At 57.7% G+C, this 26,150-nt stretch overlaps 2 protein-coding genes across 9 annotated transcripts; one reads left to right on the top strand and one right to left on the bottom strand.

Moving 5' to 3' along the window:
* The first annotated feature begins 258 nt into the window (after positions 1-258).
* SLC2A10 (solute carrier family 2 member 10) lies at positions 259-26,150 on the top strand. 8 transcript variants are annotated; one of them, XM_070051760.1, is made up of 8 exons: positions 259-1,318; positions 8,166-8,295; positions 9,023-9,490; positions 10,371-10,510; positions 20,428-21,714; positions 22,580-22,664; positions 22,781-22,916; positions 24,740-26,150. In XM_070051760.1, exons 4-8 carry the CDS (start codon positions 10,483-10,485, stop codon positions 24,761-24,763), a joined length of 1,560 nt encoding a protein of 519 aa, XP_069907861.1. In that variant the 5' UTR covers positions 259-1,318; positions 8,166-8,295; positions 9,023-9,490; positions 10,371-10,482; the 3' UTR covers positions 24,764-26,150. The 8 variants fall into 8 exon arrangements, with proteins under 8 accessions (XP_069907861.1, XP_069907857.1, XP_069907855.1 ...); XM_070051756.1 differs by having other exon boundaries at positions 261-1,318; positions 8,192-8,295; positions 22,542-22,664; XM_070051754.1 differs by having other exon boundaries at positions 261-1,318; positions 22,542-22,664.
* Positions 4,854-6,871, bottom strand: TP53RK (TP53 regulating kinase). Its single transcript, XM_051844966.2, has 2 exons — positions 6,543-6,871; positions 4,854-5,432 (listed from the first exon to the last, which is right to left on the bottom strand). Exons 1-2 carry the CDS (start codon positions 6,817-6,819, stop codon positions 4,954-4,956), a joined length of 756 nt encoding a protein of 251 aa, XP_051700926.2. The 5' UTR covers positions 6,820-6,871; the 3' UTR covers positions 4,854-4,953.

Below are 26,150 nucleotides of genomic sequence, written 5' to 3'. Positions count from 1 at the left end.
GCCCAGGGAAACTTGGTCGCGTCACCTGGGAACGTGACGGAGAAGGACGGAGAAGCCCAGCCTCACAACTTCCAGTTCAGAAACACAGGGTGGGGACCAGCAGCGTGTTTCTACCCTTAGCTGACGAATGGAGTAAATGACACTGTATTATCATCGCCTGTTTGTCAGTCGCTAAATATAACGGCAATCTAAGTGACATGATAATGACAATGATTGTGCATTGTTCCAGGGTGCCAGGCACTGGGGCCGATGGCAGAACTGATATGCGGCCCAGATGCCCTTCACAGAACAACTGCCTGCCCCAGGGCCAGCGAGAGCCATCAGCAATCCATCTCCAGGGACCAGGCCTGTCTTCCAGGGGGGCCAGCGTGGACCACAGAATACGGGCTTAGGAAGGCCTGGCCCCTTCGGCCCAGCGTGGGACGTCCCAGGACAATCCTAGCTGCACAGCTCAGTGGGGGCTGCCTCTCAAGTCTCCTGCTCTGCCCTCTCTGCTGCTTCCCCTCTGCGAACAATCACCTAAGTAAGCACCCTCCACGCCTCCCTGCAGCCGAGCCCGACGGAGCTTCCAGCAGCTTCTTAAGGAGGGCGCCGCTGTCCTGTTTTACAGACAGGAGGCCCAGGCCCTGCCTCTGCAGGAAGGCAGCATGGGATGGAAGCCATCAGACTTCAGAGTAGAGATATGGCATAGCCTGGCCATGAAAGGGTCCCTCCGGGGGCCGGTGCTGTGGCATAGCGGGTAAAAGCCACTGCCTGCAGTGCTGGCATCCCGTAAGGGCGCCAGTTCAAGTCCCGGCTGCTCCACTTCTGATCCAGCTCTCTGCTATGGCCTGGGAAAGCAGCAGAAGATGGCCCAAGTCCTTGGGCCCCTGCACCCACTGGGAGACCTGAAGAAGCTCCTGGCTCCTGGCACAGCTCTGGCCATTGTGGCCATCTGGGGAATGAACCAGCAGATGGAAGACCTCTCTCTCTCTCTCTGCCTCTCCTTTTCTCTCTGTGTGTAACTCTTTCAAGTAAATGGAAGGAAGAGAGGGAGGGAGGGAGGGAGGGAAGGGTCCCTCCGGCTGCTGACAGGAGAACGCGGGGCCACAGCAGACGCAGGGGACCAGCAAGGAGGCCACCAAGAAGAGCACTGCGGCGGAGGCCCGGGCGCACCAGGGCTGTCCCTGGGTTTTGTCAGCACTGCAGCTCCTCCAGGACACGGCACAGCACTGGACACAGGCAAGGCGCCCACTTAGCGAAGGAACTAGTGAAGGAGAGAAGAGATGAAGAAACAAGACAGAACCGGACGTCCCCAAGTCTGTCTGGCTCCCTACTGGTGAGTGATTCGTGTGGTGCCTGCCGTGTTTACAAGTGCTCAGCTGCGGCCGGCGCCGCGGCTCACTAGGCTAATCCTCCACCTGCGGTGCCGGCACCCCGGGTTCTGGTCCTGGTTCGGGCGCCGGATTCTGTCCCGGTTGCCCCTCTTCCAGGCTAGCTCTCTGCTGTGGCCCGGGAGTGCAGTGGAGGATGGCCCAGGTCCTTGGGCCCTGCACCCCCATGGGAGACCAGGAGGAAGCACCTGGCTCCTGGCTTTGGATCGGCGCAGCGCAGCGGCCATAGCAGCCATTTGAACCAACTGAAGGAAGGCCTTTCTGTCTCTCTAACTCTGCCTGTCAAAAAAAACAAAAAACAAAAAAACAAGTGCTCAGCTGAGGTGTGGCATGAATGCATGATCAAGTTCAAGGACGGGAAGGAGGGAATGAAGCAAGGCAGGGAGTTGGGAAGCAGAGGAAGAAGGGAGGAGGGAGGAGAGAAGGAAGTGGAGGACCTGCTTGCCCAGCCAACGACAGTGACTGCGACCTCTGGTGGCAAAGGAGAGCCACAGTCCTTTGGAGGTGCAGGGCCTTGAATTAAGTACGCAAGACAGACTCCTAGCTCCGCTTGTTAGAAGGTCTGGCCGCCAGTGCCAGCCTGGTTAGGACTAGGACGAGGCAAGGGATGAACTGTAACAGGGTAAGAGGGAGCCAGGTAACTCAACATAATCAAGACAAAGATTTTAACACAATTGTTTAGAAAGAAATTAGCAAACTAGGACAAACGTGCATGTTTTTGTAAATAGTTTTACTGAAGCCAGGATCAGGATTAGGGTTCTCTTTCCTACCTAGGGCAGGCACTGCACCCTACAAGCTTTCATTAACCCGGGTGTTCCCAAATGCCCCAGCAGGTCTGAGTGTGCCCGGCTCCTCTCATCTACCAAGGCCGAGCCTCGGCTGGAACACTCGCCAGGCCCTGCCTTCAAGGCGTTAACTGCGTCCTGGAAGCATTTCCAGGCCTGTGGACCAGCTACAGCCCTTGTCGATGACAGGACACGGACCCCTGTCCATTTCAGTGCTGGACACAGCCCAGGTCACAGCCCACTGCATTCAGTCAATGATCCCGGGCAAGACCAGGCCCAGCTGCCTCCTCTGTACGATGAGTTAGTGCATGCGAGAACCTAGTGACAACTCAACTACTTACTGGGGCTAAACAGTTGGGTGCAGGGGCCGGTGTCATGGTGTAGTGAGCTAAGCTGCTGCCTGGGAGGCCAGCATTCCATATCTGGGTGCAGGTTCAAGTCCCAGCGGCCAAGCTCTGACCCAGCTCCCTACTAACGCACCTGGGGCAGCAGCAGCAGATGGCCCAGGTAACTGGGCCCCTGTCACCCATGTTCCAGGCTCCTGTCTTTGGCCTGGCCCAGCCCTGGCTGTTACAGCCATTTTGGGGCATGAACCAGCAGCTGGAAGCTAACTCTTCTCTCCACCCCCCATCACTGTCTTTCAAATAAGTCATTTTTTAAATTGGGTTTGAATCGCAGCTATCACTTACTGTGATCCTAGAGCCCCCTCACACTGCTGAGTGTTCTGCACCTGGGATGGGGGATTGTAACCCTTGTTGGGATTGCAACTCTGAAGGCCCCTTAGCCCTCGGGAAAGGAACCCTCGGCTCCCCTGGGGCTTCTGTCAGAACACGGATGCGACAACACTGCTGGGAACAACCCTGGCTTTTATCCAGCCCCCAGCATTCCGATCTCTCCCCTCATTAGTGCTTCCTATGCTGCTGCCTCCCCCCACCCACCCCACGGCTGCTGGCGGCCACATTCCACGCGCTGCCGGGTGCCATGCCCCGGCCAAGGGGTTGCAGCACACTCCCCACTGCTTCCGCCGCCACCACCACCACCACCCCCAGCCCCAGCTACCTCCCTAGTGGCCCAGCCAGGTACAGCAGCCTTCTCACTTCCTGGCTTCTTGCTCCCCCTCTTGCCCCTACACTTTCTGTACAGGCATCTAAAGCAACCCTTTCGAAACACTGATCGGATGTCACCCTGCTTTAGTCCCAGTAAGAGTAAAATCCAGCCTGTGACCGCCCGGGCTCTACCCAGCTCTCCAATCCCATCCTCTCTTCATCCTGGCTCCCTCACGCCAGCCACTGCAGCCTTGCCGCCCCGCCCCTCAGGGACGGTCCTCGTCACCAACTTCCGCAGGGCACACTTCGCCCATCTCCTGAATTGCTCGTTCTTCACATCTACCCTCACCCCTGCAGTACACCGACTTGGGACTTCCTCACTTCTCCCAGGCGCTCTCCAGGGCCTGGCACACAGCACACAACAGGGATTTGCTGACTTATGCCCACAGGCGTGGATCAACCAGTCACACGCCCCACGAGGTAAGTATTAGGCTTGTAGTACAAACGAAGAAACTAAATGAGCCCTCTCAGTCACGCTGAGTCTATCAATTCAAACAAAGTCACTGGCAGCTCCCGGGGCCCTGCAGTTCTTCAAAGCTGCTGGGAGCCCCTCCGTACTATCCTAACACAGAGATGGGTCATGTCCAGTATCTCCTACAGACCAGGGGAAGACAGGGGCTTTGGCGCCAGGGACAAGTTCCTCCTGCTCCTGTGACATCGTGAGCAGTGAGCTCCTTTCTAGTCTGTTTCCCCAACCATTCAAAGACAGTACCTGACTCAGAGCTGTTTCCACAGGCACAGTGCTCAACAGTCAACAGCCACGCGAGGGCTCCTCTCCCCCAGTCACTAGCAGGGAAGGGCCGCCTCCATTCAGGGCACCTGAGTGGACGCTGACTGTGCTGACCAAAACAGACATGGTGCCAGTCTCACCAGAATGTCCGTTCCACTGGAGCAGGCGCAGCCCTTTGTAAGAGGAAAGAGAAAATGAGGCTCTAGAGCACGTATCGTGCTTTGCCATGACCCTTAACAGAAACACGTCCGAAGCAGCTTTCAAAGCAGCTTTCATCAAACAGTGCGCTCTGCTACCTTCTGGTCGGACTCTATCCCACGAGTCTGAAGACGAGCTCATCACCAACGGTCTGATGTGTCACCAGCAGCACCGACAGCGAACGTTCTGCTCACCCAGCCACAGGCTGCTTTCGATGCTATGTCTACGCACCTGAGGCTTACACACCAAAGCTGAAAGGCAGGCCTGCCCTGGATTGACTTTCTCGTGAATCATTCACTCAAGAGACAGACAGATGAAGGCAGAGAGTGCACTCCCCTGCACTGGTTCACTTCTCATACGCCCACGATGGCCGGGGTTAGGCAGGGACCAGAGCCCGGAAGGCAATCCAGGTCTCCCACAGGGATGGCAGGGGCCGGTTACTCGAGCCATCACTGCAGCCTCCTAGGATCAGCGCTGGTGGGAAGCCGGTCGCGCCACACCCAGGCACCCCGAGACAGGACACAGGGGTCTCAACCGCTAAGCTGATGCCCAGTCCTGGATTGACTGCAAACACCCAGTTCTGCCTGGAGCACCTCACGCAAGCTCTTAGGAATACTCACTGCAGATGGCGACACTCAACAGGCATGACCACACACACGGCTTCAAAACAGCTCGATACATTTATTGAGGCCTAGTCTCACGTTTGTAGAGTCCAGATTTACCCTGAAGATCGGCCTAGCCTTGTGGAGCCGCCTCGCGTCCTACCCGACCATCGACCGCTTTCTGCCCCGCAGCCGGACTTCGTCCAGCTTTCGGAGCACTGGCCTGGCCTTCCTGGAGGCGCTGGCGTAGCTCTTCAGGAAGGCCTCGAACACGGGCTCGGTGTTCGGGTGGGTGCTGAGGAAGGCCTTCTCCAGGACGTACAGGTCCACGCCCTTATCTTCCGGAAGCCCCGAGACGAAGCTCAGCCCAAAGTCGATGAGCACGATGCTCAGCTGCTCCGCCGGGGGCTTCAGGAGCATGTTGGAGGTCGTGAGGTCCCCATGGATGAGGTCTTCGTCGTGCATCCGAGCCAGCACCTGCCCGATCGCCTTGGCCAAGCCACAGAGGCTCTGGGGGGTTCCTTCAGAGTCCAGGGTGGACTGGATATAATCCCGCACCGTGACTGAGCCTTCGATTTCCTCCATGTACAAGCAGTTGGAAGCATAGTCCACGAAAAAGACCACTGGGGCACAGATGCCTGGAATCAAGACGCGGGGGGTTACTGGGTTGCATTCTTGGTTTTTTCCCTTAGTCAAGGCTTCATTTTCAAAGTTAAGTGAGTCTTCCAGTCTTTACTCACTTCAGGAAACAGCTTTAGGAAACGGCACAACTCGACTCTGGAACATTCTCGGGCTCAGGCCTGAGACCATTAAACAGCCCGGGGTAGGGGGGCCAAAGCTTCCTCCTTCCCCACACTACAACTTGGGGCTGAACCCTAGTTCTCACACCAACCTGGGAGCCAGCAGGGGAGGCCCGGCCCAGACAGAAGTTTCTGGACACAACGGAGCCCGGCAGAGTGGCCACGGGGAGGCTCATTTCGCAGTCTGTAAGGGTGGAGTCCGATCCCTGCGCTTAGCAGCGGTGCGACCTCGGTTTATGCTACTCATGGGGTCGCCACCCTCAGTGCGCACAGTCAAGGAGGCCACGTTCTAGAAACGGAGACCTCTCCCGGGGCTACAGCCCACGATCCCCGCTGCACGGCGCCTGCAGCGCAGAGAGGGGTGAACACAGACGCCCGCAGCTTCCGGAACCGCAGAAACGCCCGGGACTTGTCCGCCTGCTCTCCCCCAGCTTCCCCGCGCCTCCCAGCCCCCGACATGGCCCTGGTGTGCAGGAGGTCGGGAGGATGTGACCCGGGAAAGCTGCTGCCGCTCTCCCAGCCCCAGGTTCTCGGCTGAGGTCGGAGTTCCCGGCGGCGGGGCACAGGGGTGCTTTCATGAAAAAAATGAACGAATGAAGTCTAACACGTGCCAGGCTGACATTCAAACACAGCCGGCGACCGCTCACAGCGCCCCCGGAGGCGGGCTCCCCAGCACCGCTGCCGCCTTGCAGGCAAGGACGCCGAGGCTGCGCGAGACGCGAGCCCAGAGAGCCCGGCTGCTGTGACGGAAACCCTGACACCGCACGCGGGAAAACCCAAGGCCAAGGCGGCAAAGCAACCGTGCACCACCGAGCAACAGTCAGGGCCCAAACGCGCCAGCAACTCGCCCGGAGCGCATCGAGACCGGGCGCGAGGACGACGCGTCCCGACCGGGGGTCCGGGCGGCAGGCGCCAGTGCACCCCCAGGCCCCGGCCGCGCCGCCTCACCTGCGCGGCGGCAGCGGAGCAGCGCCCGCGCCTCCTGCACCGTCCGCCGCCGGCCGAGCCGCGCCTCCAGCGTCGGGTGCCGGTAGCCCTTGGGGAAGCGGTGCTTCACCACGGCCGCCCGGCCCTGGAAGCGGCCGCGGAACACGCGCGCCTCGGCGCCCTGCTTCACCAGCTGCAGGCCGCTCAGGAAGCGGCTGCTCCGCTCCAGGGCCGCGGCCAACGCCTCCGCCGCGGGCTCTTCGTGATTCTCTGTGGCACCAGCGTCGGGGGCCGCCATGGCAGCGCTTCCGCCCTCCCCGGAAATGCCGGCGACGCTTCCGCTCGCTCCGAAAATCCTCCGGGCTCTTCCGCCTCTCTAGCGGCTCCCCCTGCAACACTTCCGCCCTGGGAAAATGGTTCCGCCTCCCAACTTTCGGCTCCTGTCAGAGCCTTTGGTGCCCGCAGCGAACGGCTCTGTGACTCCGCCCCCAGCCCTTCGGCTATCTCCGTAAACGCTCGGCAACTCTCGGGAAATCGTTCCTCACCACTGCTCGGCACTTTCCGGAAGCCCTCGGTGACGCTGGCGAGCTGCCGGGGGCGGGGGTGCTCGGCTCCCAGTTCTTCGGCTCTTTCCGGAAAACTTCGGCTACTTTCGATTAAAACGATTTTTGGGGTGCTCTTTGCCCTTCTCAGGAGTTCCTCAGGATCCTGGAAAGCTTTGCGGCCAGTAGAGCCTTTTCGGAACTCACAAGGCTCACTGCAGTCAGAGCGGGTGCTGGGATAGCAACCACCGTTTCTCTCAGCGCCTTGGGGAATAATAAGGTTAAACGGTGGAAAACCCTCCTTACAGAAAACAGACTCAGGACTATGGTGATGGCCAGATCACTGGGGCCGAGAGGGGACAGAACCTAACTGTGTTGCAGAAATTGATGACTTTATCACAAGGCTGATAGGAGCAGTAACAGATTCTTGCTATAAAGAATTTTGCACTCAGTCATCAAAGATTGCTATACTCCTCACCAGGCCCCACAGAACTTTATATGTATCATGCCTTTCTAGATGCATTTTTAAAAGATTCGTGTATTTATTTATTTGAAATAGTTACAGAGAGAAAGGAGGAGACAGAGAGGTCTTCCACCTGCTGGTTCACTCCTCAAAAGACCATAATGGCCAGGGTTGGGCCAGGCCAAAGCCAAGAGCCAGGAGCTTCTTCCTGGTCTCCCACAGGGTGCAGGGGCCTGAAGCCTCGAGCCACCCTCTGCTGCTTTCCCGGGCCATTAGGAGGGAGCTGGATCAGAAGTGGAGCAGCAGGGACTCTAACCGGCACGCACGTGGGATGGCGGGTCACAGGCGGCAGCTTTACCTGCTACCCCACAGGGCCAGCCCCTCCACATGTTTTTATACAATGTGCATGCACACACATATCATTGTGAGGCTTCTCCCCCAACAGAAATGAGAATATGATGCACATTATTTTGCTACTTGCTTTTTTCCCCCTAAGCAGTTTGTCCCAGATAATCTTCCTTATCAGAATATCTAGAGCTGCCACATCCTTCTACAGGGTCAAACGGTTCCTTGTTGCTAAGTTTTAGTACATTTCTTATTGTCGTTTTACTTTCTCTTACGAAACGCTGCGATGAACAGGCTGATCCAGGCATCATTCATTGCAGCATGCACAAGTGTTTCTGGGGACGTCTGTCTACAAGTGATGTCACTGGGTGCAGGAGACAAGCTCTTTAAAATCCGATCCGTCAGCCAAACTGCCCTTCCAAAGGTCTGTGTCTTTTTAGAGTTCTATGCAAGTATATCCCATTTCCCTGCACCCTCATCCTCTCTGATTTTCCCAGGTTTTGAAAGGCCTAACCAGGTAGAGGAATGGGAGAGTGCTCGGGTTGCAGGCCCAAAGAATGAACAGGAGGCAAGGCTGGCTTGGACAAAGGCCAGCAGCTTGGTCATGTGACCTAAACCGCCAGGGAACAGCTCTGTGCTTTGAGTCCTGTAGCAGTTGGGGGCCAGGTTACGCGACTGCAGCCAGGTGACCTAAACGGTGGATGAAATATGAGAGATGTTTGGTTCTCTCTTATGCAACAGTGGAGATCAGCCGTCTTCCACCCATTGCTTCCTTCTCTGAGCCTTATTCCACTTGTCAGCTGCCCCACTCGGCGAGCCGGGACGAGGGCGGGCAGCAGATATTGAATAGCTAAGGACTTGACCCAGAGTGACACCCAGCATTCCCACTTCCATCCTACTGGCCAGAACTTGGTTGCCTGGTCCCAGGCACAAAGGCGGTTGGGAAACCTATCCCCCAGCAGGGCAGCAGAGGACTCAGCCAAAACCTTGGGGGGGTTATTACCAAAACAGGAAGTAGAAGAGAATATTAGGGGACAGTTAGTAGACTGTGGCATGGCACAGTTTTGACATTTTGAGCTGCAAGTAACCCATTAGTCAGTTAGTTAACTAGGGTAAACAATGAGCTCACTTGTTATCTCACACCATTTCAGGAAGTGGAGTATTCCAGCGATGATTCGGTCATCTTCTGAAAGCAGGGTCACAGGATCTCTGCATTGGCACCCAGCAGCCTCGGTGTGTTGTTGCCATCCTTGCCTGGTGGGCATGAGATGGCCATCAGAGCTCCCTTCATCCTGTGAAGACACAACCGCATCGCATTCAAGAGGAGAGGCGTGAGCCCTTGCACACCGTATTTGCTGGTTCTCCCTTCTATGCTGACTGCCCCTGCAGGACAGTAGCCACAGCTGGCCCCTGTGTCCAGAAGAAGCTGGAAAAGTGTGCGTCTGGCATCTTCAGACTCTGCGGACAAAGCAGGGGGGAAGGCGGCTGGGCATAGCTCCTGGGGAGCCAAGCGCCGGTGCCCGTCACCCTGGGTGCCACGGCGGCCAGCACCATTTCTCCGAGTTGCAGGATGGGATAGTCAGCTGTCCTTCAGCAAGTGCCTGTTGCGACCCACTGAGGTATGGCCCACGTGGGTGCCCGATGGATGGCAGACCCTGCCTGTGCTTGGCTGCTTCTGCCTTCCCGCAGTCCCGGGATCCACCAGAGACTCTGCAGAGAGGTCCTGCCACTCGGCAGCCCCCGGGTCTCCTTCACACACACACACACACGCCAGGGCGCCTTCGCAACTGGCAGACCTCTATGTTGGGACCGTGTGGACTCCAGCACGGGTCAGCAGCCCACACTAGCAGAGTGCTCCCAGTTCCCCAGGCTGTGGCTTCCTTATCATAACCACTGGTGGCCGCATGGCCAGCTCTGTGGTTACCAAAGCCATCTGAAGCCCCGCTTTAGAAATCTACAGCGAAGGAAGGAAGGAAGGAAGGAAGGAAGGAAGGAAGGAAGGAAGGAAGGAAGGAAGGAAGGAAGGAAGGAAGAAATCTGCAGTGCACACTTGTCTACAAGACCCAGGCTCTACTCAGGCTGTTCGGGCTTCTACAGTAGGGAAATGAGTTTAGAATCTGTTGCCTCCCCACTGCACTTTGGATGAAGACCCAATCCTTAATTCAAACCACGAGGCTGTGCGTGGGACCCCCGCATCCTCCTCCCCACCCATCCCCCAGCAAGCCGCCCTGGGATCTCCACACTTCTGACATATTTACCTTCTGTGTCTCTTGCATGCTCCCCATGTGCCCCCCACCCACACCCCCGGCCAGAATTGCTCTTCCCTTACTTTGTTGCCACGGCCCGTGCAGGCGTGCTTCCGTTGGCAAGTGTCACCTCCACACACACGCAGGCTGAATTTCTGACTTGCTACCTAACAATATCACGCAGGTGGGTCCAGCCATGCCTGAAGCACATATTCCAATACCTGTGAACCGATACGTTTGCTCTGTGCTGCAGACACTTTGCGATAGGTCCCTGGCACTTGCAACTCAAAGCCTGCTGACTGCCAGGATGACAAGCCTGTGGACAGAGCTAATTTGCAGACAAGTGACAGGGCCAGCCACGCTGCATGCGAGCCAGTGCCATGACCCTGAGAAGTAAGTAAACAGAGTTACAGGCCCCTGAGGGTTCCTGGGGTCCTTTTGCTATCATCACACATTTGTTTTGTTTGTTTGTTTGTTTTTTGTTTGACAGGCAGAGTTAGACAGTGAGAGAGAGAGACAGAGAGAGAGACAGAGAGAAAGGTCTTCCTCCCATTGGTTCACCCCCCAAAATGGCCGCTACGGCCGGCGCTGCACCAATCCGAAGCCAGGATCCAGGTGCTTCCTCCTGGTCTCCCATGGGGTGCAGGGCCCAAGCACCTGGGCCATCCTCCACTGCACTCCCAGGTCACAGCAGAGAGCTGGCCTGGAAGAGGGGCAACCAGGACAGAATTCGGCGCCCCGACCAGGACTAGAACCCGGTGTGCCGGTGCCGCAGGCAGAGGATTAGCCTAGTGAGCCGTGGCGCCTGCTCACACAGTTGTTACGCAGCAATTTTGTGGCAACATCTAACTGCTGCAAAGGGAGGCATAGAGCCGTCTCCTTCCAGCGGCTCAGCCTCTGTGACTTCTGGGGAATGCTTGGAGACTTCGCCACGTGTGCCTGTGTGCCACCCACTCGCTCCAGTGCGCGTGCTGGTGGCCGCTGGGATGTATCCAGTTTGGGAGATGATTTTGCCAGCATCCTTGTTTTAAAAACAGAGTATTACACTGCTTCTGTACAGACCCCACTCTCAGGGAGGGTGTGTGTGTGTGTGCGCGCGTGATTGCAGGCGGTGAGCCTGGCAGGTAAGGCAGGAGTCCCTGATTCAGCCTCCTGCTAATGCAGACCCAGGGAGGCAGCAATGATGACTCAAATAGTCGGGCTCCTGCCACCCAAACGGGAGCCTTGGACCGAGTTCCCAGCAGCCACAGCGGGAAGCCAGGGAGTGAGCCAGCAGAGGTGAGTTCTTGCTCTCTCGCTGTGATAAATAGACAATTTTAACATCCAGATAGCAAATATTTTGGGCTTTGCATCATCTCTTTTGCAGTTCAACTCTGCTCTTGTAGTGTGAAAGCCACATGGAGTATCCGTAAATGAACAGGCGTGGCTGCGTCCGGGGACACTTGACAGCCGCCGCGGGCTGCTACCTGTGGTTGTCTGACTCCCGCTCTGCACGCCCAGGCTTCAGTTCGCCGCAGTCCTCACCAGTCCCCATTGCCTTATGCCCAGCTCACTGTAACACTTGTGATCATGTCTGTGGCATCTATCGGCATCTGAGTTTGCAGCCCCTAATTTAAGTTCTTTTTAAGGGTAGAGTTTGGGGAACAAGACCAAGAGGTCCTATATGCTGCCTCTTGGGGTGGACGAGGAGAAAGTCGAACTCCTCCCACAGTTACTACTGAGCTTCTGTGTGCTGGGCATTATGCTAGCTGTTTATGTTGATCCACAACACCGGGGATGCAGAAGAGAATAAAAGAGACTAAAAAAAGCTTCACGCTCATGGAGCTTCATTTTAATGGGGTGACACAGTGAACACATAAATAAGACATACAGTGTGGTAGTGGCAAATACATTAATAAATATTAATAAATAAATAATATGTACGTGTGTGACAACAGACATTTCTTATGGTTGTGATGATGGTTGCGCTCACCTGTGAGACTGACCAGACTGTGCCCTTCCAGCATGTGCAACTTGTGATCTGTCAATTGCACTCCAACAAAGCTTACGGAAAGAAATAAAGAAACCAAAGTTTACGCAGAATGATACCAAAATGTAACTAAGTTTCTGCTTATTTCTTGTTCCAAATATGTATTCTTTTAACATACACTTATTAAAGATAAGGTGCCAGGTACTGCAATTTTTAATAAAGTACTTGTTTTGTTTTCATCTTGAAAAAGACATAGTTGTATCAGACGGTGATACATGCAACAGAAAGAGACTAGGCAAAGAGGGGATGTAAGGTGGGCTGCGAAAGAGGTTCTGAGTGCTAAAACAGAAGATAAAGAAACCACAGGGATCTCAAAGCACAGACCAGTCATAAAACCGACTCTCCAGGTGAGTTTCCACATACACCACACACACACACGCATACACACACACACCCGCCCTAATGCACCTGCCCAACGAATGCCCTCTTCTGCTAAACCTCAGGACTGCCGCCCCCGGGTTTCAGCCCCATTCGCTGCTTCCTGATGGACAGCTGGAACCTGCTCCTGAGTGTGCACCTGCTCCCTGCTCCTCCCTCCAGCGTCCTCCTAACTGGCAGAGCGATGTCGCTGCGAAGACGGCCAGATTTATCAAAACAACAACAGCAAACAGAATGCCCAGATAAATGTGCAGTTAATTAATTTATTTGAGAGACATCAGCAGAGAGAGCGCTCATCTGCCAGTTCACTCCCCAAACGCATGCACAGCTGGGGAAGCCAGGACCCCAATCTGGGTCTCCCTCATGTATAGCAGGAAGCCACCCGCTTGGGGTCACCGCTGTCTTCCCTGTCTAGGCGGGAAGCTGGAGTCAGGAGCCAGAGCTGGGAATGCACCCAGCCCTCCAATACAATACCTGGCATTTCTCTCGCTGTGTTTAGCCTCTGCCAGGAGAATGCAAACTCCACAGGAGTGGAAAAACCCGTGTGTCCTGCTCTGCCGCCACCCCGACTCGCAGCCCCTGGCACGTGGAAGGTGTGGAATGAATGGATGCTGGGTTCGTGGGACAGTGTCTGAGCAGCTCGGGCGGGTTGGATAGAGCTGGACACACGGACAGTGTAGACACCCCTGAGTGTACCCAGGCCAGGGAGGCCCGGGGCCGTGAACCCCCGGGATTTTGGGAGTTTGCTCCCTTCGAAGACACGGGGTTAGGGGGAGCCTGTGCTGGTTGAGGGGTCTCCCCCACGGCAGAACGGCCGGCGGGGACGCAGGGAGGGCGGCGGGCTGGTCCTGGCCAGACCGGGGCCGGCCGGGGCGGGCCCGGCTCCCTCCGTCCCGCCTCCAGGCCCCAGGGGCCTGGGCCGGCCGACGTGGCAGCCGCGCTGCAGGCGAGGAGGAGGGAGGCAGGCCGGAGGCGGGCCGCAAAGTTTGTGCTGCTGCGTTGGCAGGGACTCCGGCCCGGGGATGCGCGCCACGGGTAAGTCCGCGGGGAGCCCCCCGCCACCCCGGGAGCGCGCGCCCGTTCCGCGCTCCCCCACCCGATCCGCCAGGGGGTGGCGCGGGCCTCGCGGGCAGCAGGCCCGCCCGGGGCTGGGAACGGGGCCCGGGGCTTCCTTCCCCTGGGTTCTGCCCGGGAGAAGCGACGCCGAGTGCCGCCCAGTGGATGCGGGAGGGCCGGGCGCTACAATTCCGCTTTCACGGGACAGCCCCCAGCGCGGGGCTGATAGTGCATCGCCCGGCCCCAGGCACTCCTCGGCACCCTGGATACTCCCCCAACCAAAGGGACAAAACCCGGGTGCTCCCTGAAGGAGAGTCCAGCACAGTCGCTAATTTCTGTGTCGCCACAGGGGACTAAGGTTTCTATTTTCCTCTCCGATTCAGAAGTCTCAAGGGATCGTCCTGTCATTCTTTATTAAGCACCTGCTGCATACCAGACATTGGTGGAGGGGGTGAGACTCAGCAGTGAACAAAATAGACAGAAATTCTCCCTCTCGCGGCACTGGCTCTCTAGTTGGGAGCTGGATCAAGTAGTAAGCTGTTGATGATCTCAGGGATTGCGGAGGTGAGGGAGACACAGCGGAGGCCAGGCGAGGTAGGTTTGTTGAGTAGGACAGCAGTGGCCTCCTGGCGCAGGCGTGTTGGAGCTGGGCCCTGACTCAGAAGTGGGGCTTTGCTAAGATTTGGGGGAAGAGCATACAGGAACAGCAAACGCAAGGCACCTGTGGCAGGAAGGAGCTGGTGTGGTCCAGACCAAGGCAGCTGGAGAGTGGGCGGGCAAGGGCCAAGGGGTGTCGGACAGGTGAGCCCGGGCCGATCATCCGGGGCTTTGCAGGGGTGGCAAGGAGTCTGCACCTTGTTCCCAGTAACACAGGAACCTGCAGAACTGTCAAGCTAGGGCCGGTGGGAAGCGTGACCTGAGTTGTCTGTTTGAAACTCACTCTGGGTGTCCTGTGGAGAATCGTAGGAGCTAGCATGATTGGCCCATTTGTGGATGGCGAGGCCCAGAGAGGGTAGGCGAGTTCCTTAAGATCACACAGCCACGGGGAGGAGAAACTGGGGTGGGACCCCAGCAGTCCGGCTGCAGTCTGCTCTCCTAACCACTGTGCCACACGGCCGCGCATGCGCAGAGTAATGGTACAGCTGGTGGGCCACGCCAGCGCGGACTCCGGGGTCCATGCTCTCAACCTGCACAGCACACTGCCCCGCAGCCTGCAGGAAGTGAGGCCCAGGGAACCAGGTCCTCCCAGGGACCCTCAACTTGGCCCTGGCCCCTTCCTCCTGCCCTTCCTGCCCATCCTGAGTTAATGCCACAGCTACATGCTGAATGTCTGCGATGGGCAGGGCCAGGGCTGGGCGGTGCAGATGAGGGGACACGGAACAACCCAGGCTGCTCCCCGCGTGGCCACGGCCGTGGCCAGGGCCTGGGCTCTGCACACAGGCTTTGGCATCAGGACTGTGTTCCCGCCCCGTTGTGACTTGGGACCTCATGCCAAGGCCTCTGGCCTTCACCTGCCCACGATGACAGCGCCACCGTGAGGATGATGGGAGAAAATGAAGTTGGAACCCACTATTTGCACAAGGCAAATGACCATTTAGCATTAGATCTTATCACACTCAATGTTGGGATTCTGGAGTCCGACTGCACATGTTTAAATGCCGCTGTGTCACCTTGGACAGCTGTTTTCGCTTCTCTGTGCCTCAGTTGTTTAATCTGTGAAATGGGACTGGTCATGCAGCTGTGACACAGGGTTGTTGTAGGGATTAAGCAAGCTGTCTTAAATTCATTTTCTGCTGCTGTAACAGACCAGCTAATTTATAATGAGTATTTGTTTTTTAGAGATTTATTTATTTGATAAGGATTTTTTTTTTTTACAGGCAGAGTGGACAGTGAGAGAGAGAGACAGAGAGAAAGGTCTTCCTTTACCGTTGGTTCACCCTCCAATGGCCGCCGCGGCCAGCGCACCGCGCTGATCCAAAGGCAGGAGCCAGGTGCTTCTCCTGGTCTCCCATGCGGATGCAGGGCCCAAGCACTTGGGACATCCTCCACTGCACTCCCGGGCCACAGCAGAGAGCTGGCCTGGAAGAGGGGCAACCGGGACAAAATCTGGCACCCCGACCGGGACTAGAACCCGGTGTGCCGGTGCTGCAGGCAGAGGATTAGCCTATTGAGCCATGACGCTGGCCGAGATTTATTTATTTGAAAGGCAGAGCTACAGAGAAAGAGAGAGAGAGAGGGAGAGAAAGAGAGAGAGATCTTCCATTCACTAGTTCATACCCTAAATGCCCACAATGGTCAGCGTTAGCCCAATCCAAAGCCAGGAGCCAGCGACTCCCTCTAGGTCTCCCTTGTGGGTGACAGGGGCCCAAGCACTTGAGCCGTCTTCCACTGCTAGCCCAGGAGCATTAGCAGGGAGCTGGATGGGAAGTGGAGCAGCCGGGACTGTAACTGGTGTTCACATGGGAAGCCAGCGTCACAGGCGGTGGCTTAACCCGCTGTGGCACAGCACCAGCCTGTGGGTAGGTTTGTTTGGTTCACTGTTCTGGAGGCCGGTGAAGTGAAGGCGTGGTGCTGGCATCTGACAAGGCCCTTCTTGCTGCATCCTCTCCACTCGGTGAGAGGCACCGCGTGGGCGAAAGAGCCTGAGGGGCAGGCTCACTTTATAACAAACGCACTCTCGCGGTACTGAAGCCGCTCCCACGATAACGGCCTTAGTGCACTCCTGGGGGCGGAGCCCTCACCACCTGCTCACCTCTTGGGGTTCTACATGCCAGTTTCCAATCCTGGAACTTTGGGGGCACAGTGAAATCCTTGCACCTGCTGACACAGGTGTGGCCCCAGAGGAGTGGCTGGCGGTCACGGGTGTGGAGGCGGGAGAAGTCAGCCTGTCCGGGAGGATGTTTGTCCAGCTCGGTTTGCCTCCCAGCCACTCCCTGGAGCCCTGGAGGAGGCCATGACTGGTCTTTGGCAAGGGAGGGACCCGATGCCCTGTGACCTCTGGATGAGACACTGCTCTGATGTCAGGGACAGAAGGCACCCTGGGACTTGCAGCTGGTGGTGTGTGCATCCCGACCCTGGCTTCTCTCGGCTGCCTCTGCCTCCATGGGGAGAGGCGTGGAGGATTAAGGGATCTCCCCCAGCAGGAGACATCTCCATGCACTGCCTATATCAGATGGGCAAGTCACCGGAAGGGGACAGTGACTAAACCCAGGCTGGCCATGCTAATGTGGGCACCAGGATTTACTTCCTGTCCATGGCCAAGCTGGGCCCTGGACTGTCGCTCCCCCATTCGCAGAGGAACGACACTGGACCCTGCACTGTTCTTTTGCCCGGCCCTTCCCGGGTTAGCTGCCAGTCCCTCACTCGCGGAGGAACGCCATCCTGGGTTAGCTGCCGCTCCCCCTCTCCCCCCCGCCTCCGCAGAGGGGCAGCACCCCCCTCCCCCCGCCGCTTTCCCCGCTTCCGCAGAGGAGCGGCACACCGCCGGCTGGCTCTCTCGGGGGCTGCTCAGATGTTCCTCAGGTGTTCCCCGGTGCATGTTGTCTCTCTCCTCCTTTATAGTCCTCTTCCTCCAATCCCAACTCTGCTACCCACACACCAAGCACGCTGCTCTCCTCCAATCAGGAGCAGGATCAGCTCCTGCAGCTTATCAGTCAAATTGGCGAGAGGCAGCTGCGTAGAAGTTGTTTGCTCTCTCTCAGCGCCATATTGTGGGAGATCAGATGCATAGAATTAGTCCTAGTTCCAGTAACTTAGTCTAGTCTCAGTTGCTCCCCACACTGGAGCACCCCAGATGCTCCAAAGCCAAGACCCTTTCTCTCTGCATTCCTACATCTGCAGAGTTTGTCCTTAGCTGATTCATTCGTTCATTTGTGCAATATGTATTTTTTAAAGATTTATTTTTGTTTATTTGAAAGACAGAGTTACAGAGAGAAGTAGAGACAGAGAGAGAGACAGAGAGAGAGGTCTTCCTTCTGCTGGTTCATTCCCCAAATGGCTGTAATGGCCGGAGCTGAGCCGATCTGAAGTCAGGACCCAGAAGCTTCCTCCAGGTCTCCCATGTGGGTGCAGGGGCTCAAGGACTCGGGCCATCTTCTACTGCTTTCCCAGGCCACAGCAGAGAGCTAGATCGAAAGAGGGGCAGCAGGGACCAGAATAGGTGCCCATACGGGATTCCAGCGCTTCAGGCCAGGGCATTAACCTGCTGCACCACAGTGCCAGCCCCATCAATAGGTATTTTTAAGCTGTTATTTATTCATTCATTTGAGGGGTGGGGGAGAGAGAGGGATCCTCCCAGGAAAGATGCCCCCAGCTGCTCCAGGCAGGTCAACTACCAGGGCAGCCCCTCTGCTGAGCGGTCACCTCCAGGCTGATTCTCACTGGCTCAGGTCAACCTCTTCCGGAGCCAAGGAGTCTACAGATTGGCCAGATCTGGGCCATGGACACAACCCTTGGGGTGGAGATGCGATGGCCTCCTCCACCCAAGCCAGGAGACCTCGGGGCCATGGAGAAGGGCAGGGCGTGGATGTTTAATAGCAGGTGTGCATAACTGGAGGCTCCTGGGGGAGGTGACAGGTGTGCTGGGACCAAGGAGGGACAGCAGCACCCAGGGAGACAGGGCAGGGCCAGCAGGAGGGCCAGCAGGTGCGGGTGCACGAGCCGAGCAGCACGAAGCATGGAGTGTATGTGACTACGTCCCTTCCCGTGGCTCTTGGAAGAGGTCAGTCGGTAAGGGCTGCAGGGGGACTCCCACCCGCCTGTTTCCAGCTTGGTTAAGAAAACGAAAGCTTGGCGTCATCCCCGGCTTCCCCAGAAATCCCAGCAGGAGCAGGTGCGATGGGGACATGGGGTAAGGTGGCAACCTCACTCCTCTCTTTCCCGCAGATGGGGTGAAGGGAGCGGCTCAGCCATGGATTGCTAACACGCTTTGTCCTAACTACATTTCTCACTCAGGGGTGGAAATAAAACCAGCGGCAAAAACAACCTTGACAACAGCATCACACCCGCTTTTGGGGATCGGACCAGGGGATGGAGACTTCTCTGTCTCTCTGCCTTTCAAATAAATAAAATAAGTAAATGTTAAAAAGTTTAAATGAAAGCTGGTGCCTATGGGCTGGATTCTGAGATGTGCTTTATTTGATCCAAAAAGTATTTAATATTTATAGTATTTATATTTATATTTAATAATCTTTCTGGCTTCTCGTCTTAAATCAGAGCTGGCGACTGGCCCTTCTGTGTTCCAGTTTCCTTGTCCGTAAAGCAGAGATAGTGATCTTCCTGCCTGGGTTGCTGTGAGATGACGGGGAACCACGCATCTCAAGTGTCCCCGGCGCTGTGGTGCAGCAGGTTAAGCCACTGCCTGCAGTGCCGGCATCCCATATGCGCCCTGGTTCGAGTCCCGGCTGCTCCACTTCCGATCCAGCTCTCTGCTAATGTGCCTGGGAAGGCAGCAGAGGATGGTCCATACTAAGGCCCTGTACCCACGTGGAAAGCCTGGGAGAAGCTCCTGGCTTCAGCCTGGCCTTTGCAGCTGTTTGGGGAGTGAATCAGTGGACGGAAGATCTCTCTGTCTCTCTCTGTCTCTGTCTCTGTCTCTCTCTCTCTCTCCCTGTCTTCCTCTCCTCTTCTCTGTAACTCTGCCTTTCAAAGTAAGTAAAATAAATCTTTTTTAAAAAAAGCCTTCACTCTCCAGCCATGTCAGCTCTGCCACTTGCTATGTGACCATGAGAAGTGTGACCACATCTGGCATTTAGTAAGTGCCACGTAGGTACCAGCCCTTGCTACTCATAGTTATTCAAACACACTGAGAGCTGTCCTACCTCAGGGACTTTATACGTGCTGTTCCCTCTTTCTAGAATGTTCTCCAGATTTTCCAATGGCTTTGGCTCTTCATTCAGCTCTCTACTCCGATGCCCACTCTCCGGCAAGGCCTCAGCTGACTACTCCACTTGAAATAATGCCCCCTTTCCACCTTTAATCCCGTTTCCTGGCTTTGCCATTTTATGACACTTGTCACCACCTGAAGTTATCGTACACTTACTTATCATCCACCTGTTCCTACTGGAATGTCAAGTGCTTAACAACACCATTGACTTGCCAGCCCCAAGAACACGGCCTGGCCTGTTGTGACGTCAGATAGATCAATCTGAATGGACAGATGCATGGATGCATGATGGATGGATGGTGGGTGAGTGGGCATGTGGATACGTAAAGGGATGGGATGCCAGGATGGGTGGGTTAATGGGTAGGTTTGTGGACAGATGGGCCAGTCAACTGGTGGAATGGAAGAAGGACAAAGGATGGATGCATGGATGACAGATGGGTGGATGGATGGGTGGATGGATGGGTGGGTGGATGGGTAGATGGGTGGATGGATGGGTGGGTGGGTGGGTGGGTGGGTGGATGGATGGATGGGTGGATGGGTGGATGGATGGATAGGTGGATGGGTGGATGGATGGGTGGATGGATGGGTGGATGAGTAGGTGGATGGATGGGTGGATAGAAGGGTGGGTGGGTGGATGGGTGGATGGGTGGGTGGATGGATGGATGGATGGATGGGTGGATGGATGGATAGGTGGATGGGTGGATGGATGGGTGGATGGATGGGTGGATGAGTAGGTGGATGGATGGGTGGATAGAAGGGTGGATGGATGGGTGGGTGGATGGGTGGATGGATGGATAGGTGGATGGGTGGATAAGAGGATTCATGGATGGGTGGGTGGATGGATGGATGGTTGAACAGTTGAGTGGAGGGGGGAGGGTTTGGCAGATGCAGGGGAGGTGGGGTAGACAGAAGCCCTGACGAGGCCCCACTCTGAATTCTGTCTGTGTCACTTTTGTCTTCCAGGCTGTCTGCCATCCGTCTTGCCCCTGTGTGCCTGTGTGTCTATGCTGGGCGGCCTGCTCTTCGGCTATGAACTGGCGGTCATATCGGGTGCCCTGCTGCCCCTGCGCCGTGACTTCGGGCTGAACTGCTCAGAGCAGGAGCTCCTGGTGGGCAGCCTGCTGCTCGGCGCTCTCCTCGCCTCCCTGGTCGGGGGCTTCCTCATTGACCGCCATGGCAGGAAACAAGCCATCCTGGGGGCCAACCTGGTGCTGTTGGCAGGCAGCCTGAGCCTAGGCCTGGCGAGCTCCCTGGCCTGCCTGGTCCTGGGCCGCTCGGCGGTTGGCTTCGCCATCTCCTTGTCCTCCATGGCCTGCTGTATATACGTGTCCGAGCTGGTGGGGCCACGGCAGCGGGGAGTGCTGGTGTCCCTCTACGAGGCCGGCATTACCACGGGCATCCTGCTCTCCTACGCCCTCAGCTACGCGCTGGCCGGGGCCCCCCGGGGGTGGAGACACATGTTCGGCTGGGCTGTGGCACCTGCTGTCCTGCAGTGCTGCAGCCTCCTCTTCCTCCCTGCTGCTGCTGCCGACGAGACCACAGCTCACAGAGCCCTCATCCCACTCCAGGGCAGCGAGGCCGCCAAGCCGAGTCTGGGGGCGCCTCGCTACTCCTTTCTGGACCTCTTCAGGGCCCGGGATAACATGCGGGGCCGGACCACCGTGGGGCTGGGGCTGGTGCTCCTCCAGCAGCTGACGGGCCAGCCCAACGTGCTGTACTATGCCTCCACCATCTTCCACTCGGTCGGCTTCCGCGCGGGGTCCTCGGCTATGCTGGCCTCCATGGGGCTGGGCGTGGTGAAGGTGGCAGCCACCCTGGCCGCCATGGCGCTGGTGGACCGTGTGGGCCGCAGGACCCTGCTGCTCGCCGGCTGTGCCCTCATGGCCCTGTCGGTCAGCGGCATAGGCTTCGTCAGCTTTGCCGTGCCCATAGCCTCGGGCCCCAGCTGCCTGGCCACACCCAATTCCACAAGGCACACCGGCCTCCCTGGAGACCCTGGCCTACTACGGGGTTCAGTTCCACCTCCAATACCAGGAACCAAGGAGAAAGAAAAGGAGGCCGTGCTGTTAGCCACTAAGAAAATCAAGCTCCTGCCCAGCGCCGAAGATTCCACGGCCCCGCCCCCGCCAGCTCTGGGCTCCACCTCCCCAGGGCCCCCCACCCCTGTCCCCGGGAGTGCCCTGCTGCGCTGGGCCACACTGCTCTGCCTGATGGCTTTCGTGGGTGCCTTCTCCTTTGGGTTTGGACCTGGTAAGTGAGGTTTGCTCTTTTCCCCTTTGTCATTTATTTATTTGGAAGATTTGTTTATTTATGTGAAAGGGTTACAGAGGGAACGAGAGAGAGATTGAGAGAGAGAGAGAGAGAGAATCTTCCATCTACTGGTTCACTCCCCAAAATGCCCACAGCAGCCAGAGCTGGGCCAGGCCAGAGCCAGGAGCCAGAAACTGCATCTGGGTTTCCCACGTGGGTGGCAGGGACCAAGTGCTTGGGCCGTCACCTGCTGCTCCTGGGCACGTTAGCAGGAAGCTGGATCTGAAGCAGAGCAGCCAGGGGGATGCAGCTGTCTTAAGAAACAGTTTAACTGTCCGCCACGCTGCACCTGCCCCTAAGTGGGGCTCCTTGCGGGTGACCCTGGAGCCCCCACTTCCCTCAGTGGGGTGCTTGGGGGCAGGGTCAGCCAGGGTCACAGAGGCAGCAGGGTGGGTGGGCCATGACGTTCCCATGATCCTCGCACGCTTGCCTGTACTTCTCCAGGTAGGGCCCAACTCCGTGCCCCAAATCCCTTGTTCCAGGCTCCACAAAGCCTGGATCTGTCCCTGGACAGCTCAGTCCAAAGGGTCCACTCGAGAGGAAGGAGTAGGGCAAGACCAGCTGCCCAGCCTTGTGTCTGAGGAAGCCCCTCCGTCGTGGGGCACAGCGAGCCTGGGGGGCCCCTAAGAGGCTCGTCTGGGGTATGGGGAAGCAGCTGTGGCGCACGGGGGCCAGGGGCCTGACACTCCGCGGGACTCACATCGGGGGCACGGAGAGGCCGCGTGCTTGCTCCCCGGTGCCAGGAGCCCCCCACCCTTCCGTCCTAGTGACCTGGCTGGTGCTCAGCGAGATCTACCCTGTGCAGATCCGAGGGAGAGCCTTCGCCTTCTGCAACAGCTTCAACTGGGGCTCCAACCTCCTCACCAGCCTCTCCTTCCTCCACCTCATCGGTGAGTCCTCACGCCTCGAGCCCCAAGCTGCTTCGTTCCAGACCCTGGGACGGTGTCCCCGACACCGCCGGGGCTACCGTCCACGCCCCGACCCACACCCGCCCCCCTCCCGCCAGGTGCCATCGGCCTGTCCTGGACCTTCCTGCTCTATGGACTGACGGCTGCCCTCGGCCTGGGCTTCATCTACGCGTTTGTGCCGGAGACCAAAGGCCAGACGTTGGCGGAGATAGATCAGCAGTTCCAGAAGAGGCGGTACGGGGTGGGCCCAGGCCCGGGGGAAGTCACATGGAACCGCACACGTGGCTGTAGCGGCTCAGGTCTTCCCTTCCCTCCCTTCCTGGCCCTTTACTGCCCAGGCCCACTGAGCTCCGTGCTGGCTTCGCACACGAGCTGCTCCCCTCGAGTTGTTTCCCATCTTCCTATAGCAGCTTCACATCGGACTAAAAGATTCAGCTCACAGGAATATTCTAGAATCCCTTGAGTATGGAATTATGGGAGGCTAGATGGTAGATGCTTTTTTAAAAAATCAATTTGTTTGCTTGAAAATCAGAGTTATACAGAGAGAGGAGAGGCACAGAGAGAGAGAGAGGTCTTCCATCCGATGGTTCATTCTCCAATTGGCCACAATGGCTGGAGCTGCGCCTATCTGAAGCCAGGAGCCAGGAGCTTCTTCCAGGTCTCCTGCGTGGGTGCAGGGGCCCAAAGCCTTGGGCCATCTTCTACTGCTTTCCCAGGGCATAGCAGAGAGCTGGATCAGAAGTGGAGCAGCCGGGTCTCGAACTAGTCCCCATATGGGATGCCGGCACTGCAGGAGGAGGATTAACCTACTGTGCCACAGCGCCAGCCCCCGATTCTTTTTTTTTTTTTTAAGATGTATTTATTTATTGATTCAGAGTTACAGAGAGAGAGAGAGAGAGAGAGAGAGAATCTTCCATCTGTTGGTTCGCTCCCCAAATGGCTGCAATGGCCAGGGCTGGGCAAGACCAAAGCCAGGAGCCTGGATCTCCACCCGGGTCTCCTATGTGGGCCCAAGAATGAGAGATTCTTAAACCACAGAATCTGAGAGCCATGGAACCTTGGAGAAGCGCGATGTTCTAACAGTAACTAGGACCAGCAAGTGACCCAGTGTGGCTGGGGGAGGAGCCTGGGCTGATCAGAGTCAGGTAGTTCAGCACCGTGGGACCTCAGGCTGCCCACGTGGCGGGAGGGTGCCACAGAGGCACTGGCAGGGACTTGGAAGCGCTGCTGCTTCCTGAACAAGCCTGGCAAAGCCCCCCTGCTTGCGTCTCGGGGGAGGGAGCAGGCCCCGCTCCTGGCAGCCTGGTCTCTCCCTGGGAAGCTCTGGGGCAGAACCGCCCTTGCTCCAGCTTCCTGCCGCACACCCATGTGACCCCTGACGTGGTGCAGGGCTGGCCCGCCCTAACAGCCTCTAACCTGGCCCCGCCCTGCAGAGCGCCCCCTGCCAGCCCGATGCCCCTGTGAGTCCCTCCCAGCCCCCAGCTCAGCTTGCCGGAAGAGTCGGGATGGCGGAGTCGCAGGCTCCGGGCGGTTCAGGGCCCCAAGCTCCTCTGTCATGGGCTCTGCCATCTCCTTAACACTGCCCAAGACAATGCACCCCCACGTTCCCGCAGGAGGGAGAAGAGGCCACCGAGTCCCTTTGGTCAGAACTTGGCCACGCCCACATGCTGGGGCAGCCACGTGCCCAGCTGAACATCAAGGATTCTGTTACCTGGCCAGGTCCAGAATTCCTGCCATGCTTCCCTTCTGGGCAGAACATCCCAGACCCACCCTCTGGGACAATGGGACCAACAGGCAGGTGGAAGCCGGCCCAGGGGTGAGACGGGGTGAGGCAGGGTGTGACTGCAGCCGAGGGTGTGTCAGGGCCACATGGGGAGCCTGGCCCAGCCCTTAGTGTCCACGCAGAGAACAAGTGCACCTGATAGTAGGAAGTGGGAGGGTCAGGGTGGGACTGAGGGTGGGACTGGGGGAGGGCCAGGCGGGTGGCCCGCTGCCACCTCCCCAGGGAAGGCCCCCAGGCCTGCCACCGTCTCACCCCCTCATTCTGTGTTTGACAGTTTCTCCCTGAGCTCTGGCCGTAGGCAGAACCCCGCTGGCGTCCAGTACAGCCGCATCAAGGCCTGTGCAGCCTCCTGAGGAGCCCACCTGCCCGGACCAGGAGCCCACCCCTAGCCTGCCACCTGCTGCGACCTGGAGCACGAGATCCATGGGGTCCCCAGAGAGTCGCCCCTGCCCCACTGGAGCTACTTCGGCTGGGGTGACGGGAAGAAAGTCTGAGAACCCCAGACTCTTCCCTTTGGTCCCAGGCTCTGAGGGTTCCTGAGGACCTAGCTTCCTGCCTCAGTTTCCCGGTGCTCTTTGCACAGCACTGCAGTGTTTGGAATGGGAACATCCCAGGGAGCCATTGGTTCCACGAAGACCCTGGCAGGAGCCCTCTCCCGGCATCACCCCGACAACACGTCCACTGCGGCCTGGCTGGGACACTTTGGCCCAGGGCGTCCGCTGCGGCCTGGCTGGGACACTTTGGCCCAGGGCAGCCTGCATTTCACATCCTAGGTCTCTGTTTGTTCCATGCCTCACATTCTCTTCCTGGGAACGTTTATCAGTCAACCGACAGGAGACCCAAGTGCTGGTCCCGATTCCAGGGCTGTCGCTGCTGTGTGGCCAGGGGCCTCAGTTTCCCCATCCGTATAATGGGAGGATGGGACCAGGTTTTTATTAGGACATCTGCTGACTCCAGTGAGCTAGAATTACAAATGCTAGGACCCCAACACGAGCTCTCAAGGGCCCTGCCCTCGGGGGTCCCCTCCTGGGGGTCTTAGTTCATAGGAAAGGAAAGCAGGATCCTATTGTTGTGCACACAGAGCCCCCCGAGCTGTCCCAGTGCACGGACAAGCACCCGGAGCTGTTTCCAGGACGGTGCAGGCACACCTGGATGTCAGCATTGCCGCTCCCTCCCCGGGCTTCAGTCCAGTTCCGAATGGAATAGTTATGCCCCTGAGGGGCTACCTAACCCCCGTCTCCCTCCAGGAGGAGGGTCGGCTGTTAAACTCAGCTGGCCAGGGCCTCTGGGATTTCTGTTCACCCCTGTTCCCAGCACCCACCTTTGGGACGTCCACTGTCTCTCCCTAGCCCCATCCACCCGCCATCGTGCGGTCCTGTCCTGGGGACCATGGGCTGCCGCTGCGTGGGGCCCAGGGCCTCAGGAGGAGACTAAGTTATAAGAGGAATTCAGGCTGCTCCCTGGAGCCCGGGTTCACTCTTGGCGCAGTGATAAGTCCCTGCGAGAGTGGACTGCTGCAGAGCCGGCCCGGCCCTTGTGTCTTCCGCCCTCACTCGCTTGCCCTACACGGCTCCCCCAGGAGCCACGATGAGGCAGCGTGAGGCCTCTGCCAGATGCGGGCCCCCACCTTGGACCTTTGGTCCCCAGGACTGTAAGCCAAATAAATGTCTTTCCTTTAAAAGTCA

The sequence above is a fragment of the Oryctolagus cuniculus genome, chromosome 11, assembly GCF_964237555.1.
Source record: "Oryctolagus cuniculus chromosome 11, mOryCun1.1, whole genome shotgun sequence".
Lineage (NCBI taxonomy): Eukaryota > Metazoa > Chordata > Mammalia > Lagomorpha > Leporidae > Oryctolagus > Oryctolagus cuniculus.
The sequence above is the reverse complement of the archived record's forward strand: the minus strand, read 5'-3'. Positions and strand labels throughout refer to the sequence as shown.

Excerpts from the sequence above, each read along its gene's own strand:
- TP53RK (XM_051844966.2), bottom strand. The coding sequence starts at position 6,819 with ATGGCGGCCCCCGACGCTGGTGCCACAGAGAATCACGAAGAGCCCGCG. Across the intron at positions 5,433-6,542 it reads GCTCCGCTGCCGCCGCGCAG|GCATCTGTGCCCCAGTGGTC; the intron begins GTGAGGCGGCGC and ends TCTTGATTCCAG.
- SLC2A10 (XM_070051755.1), top strand. The coding sequence starts at position 10,483 with ATGCGAGCCAGTGCCATGACCCTGAGAA. Across the intron at positions 22,665-22,780 it reads CTCCTTCCTCCACCTCATCG|GTGCCATCGGCCTGTCCTGG; the intron begins GTGAGTCCTCAC and ends CCCTCCCGCCAG. Across the intron at positions 22,917-24,739 it reads CAGCAGTTCCAGAAGAGGCG|TTTCTCCCTGAGCTCTGGCC; the intron begins GTACGGGGTGGG and ends TGTGTTTGACAG.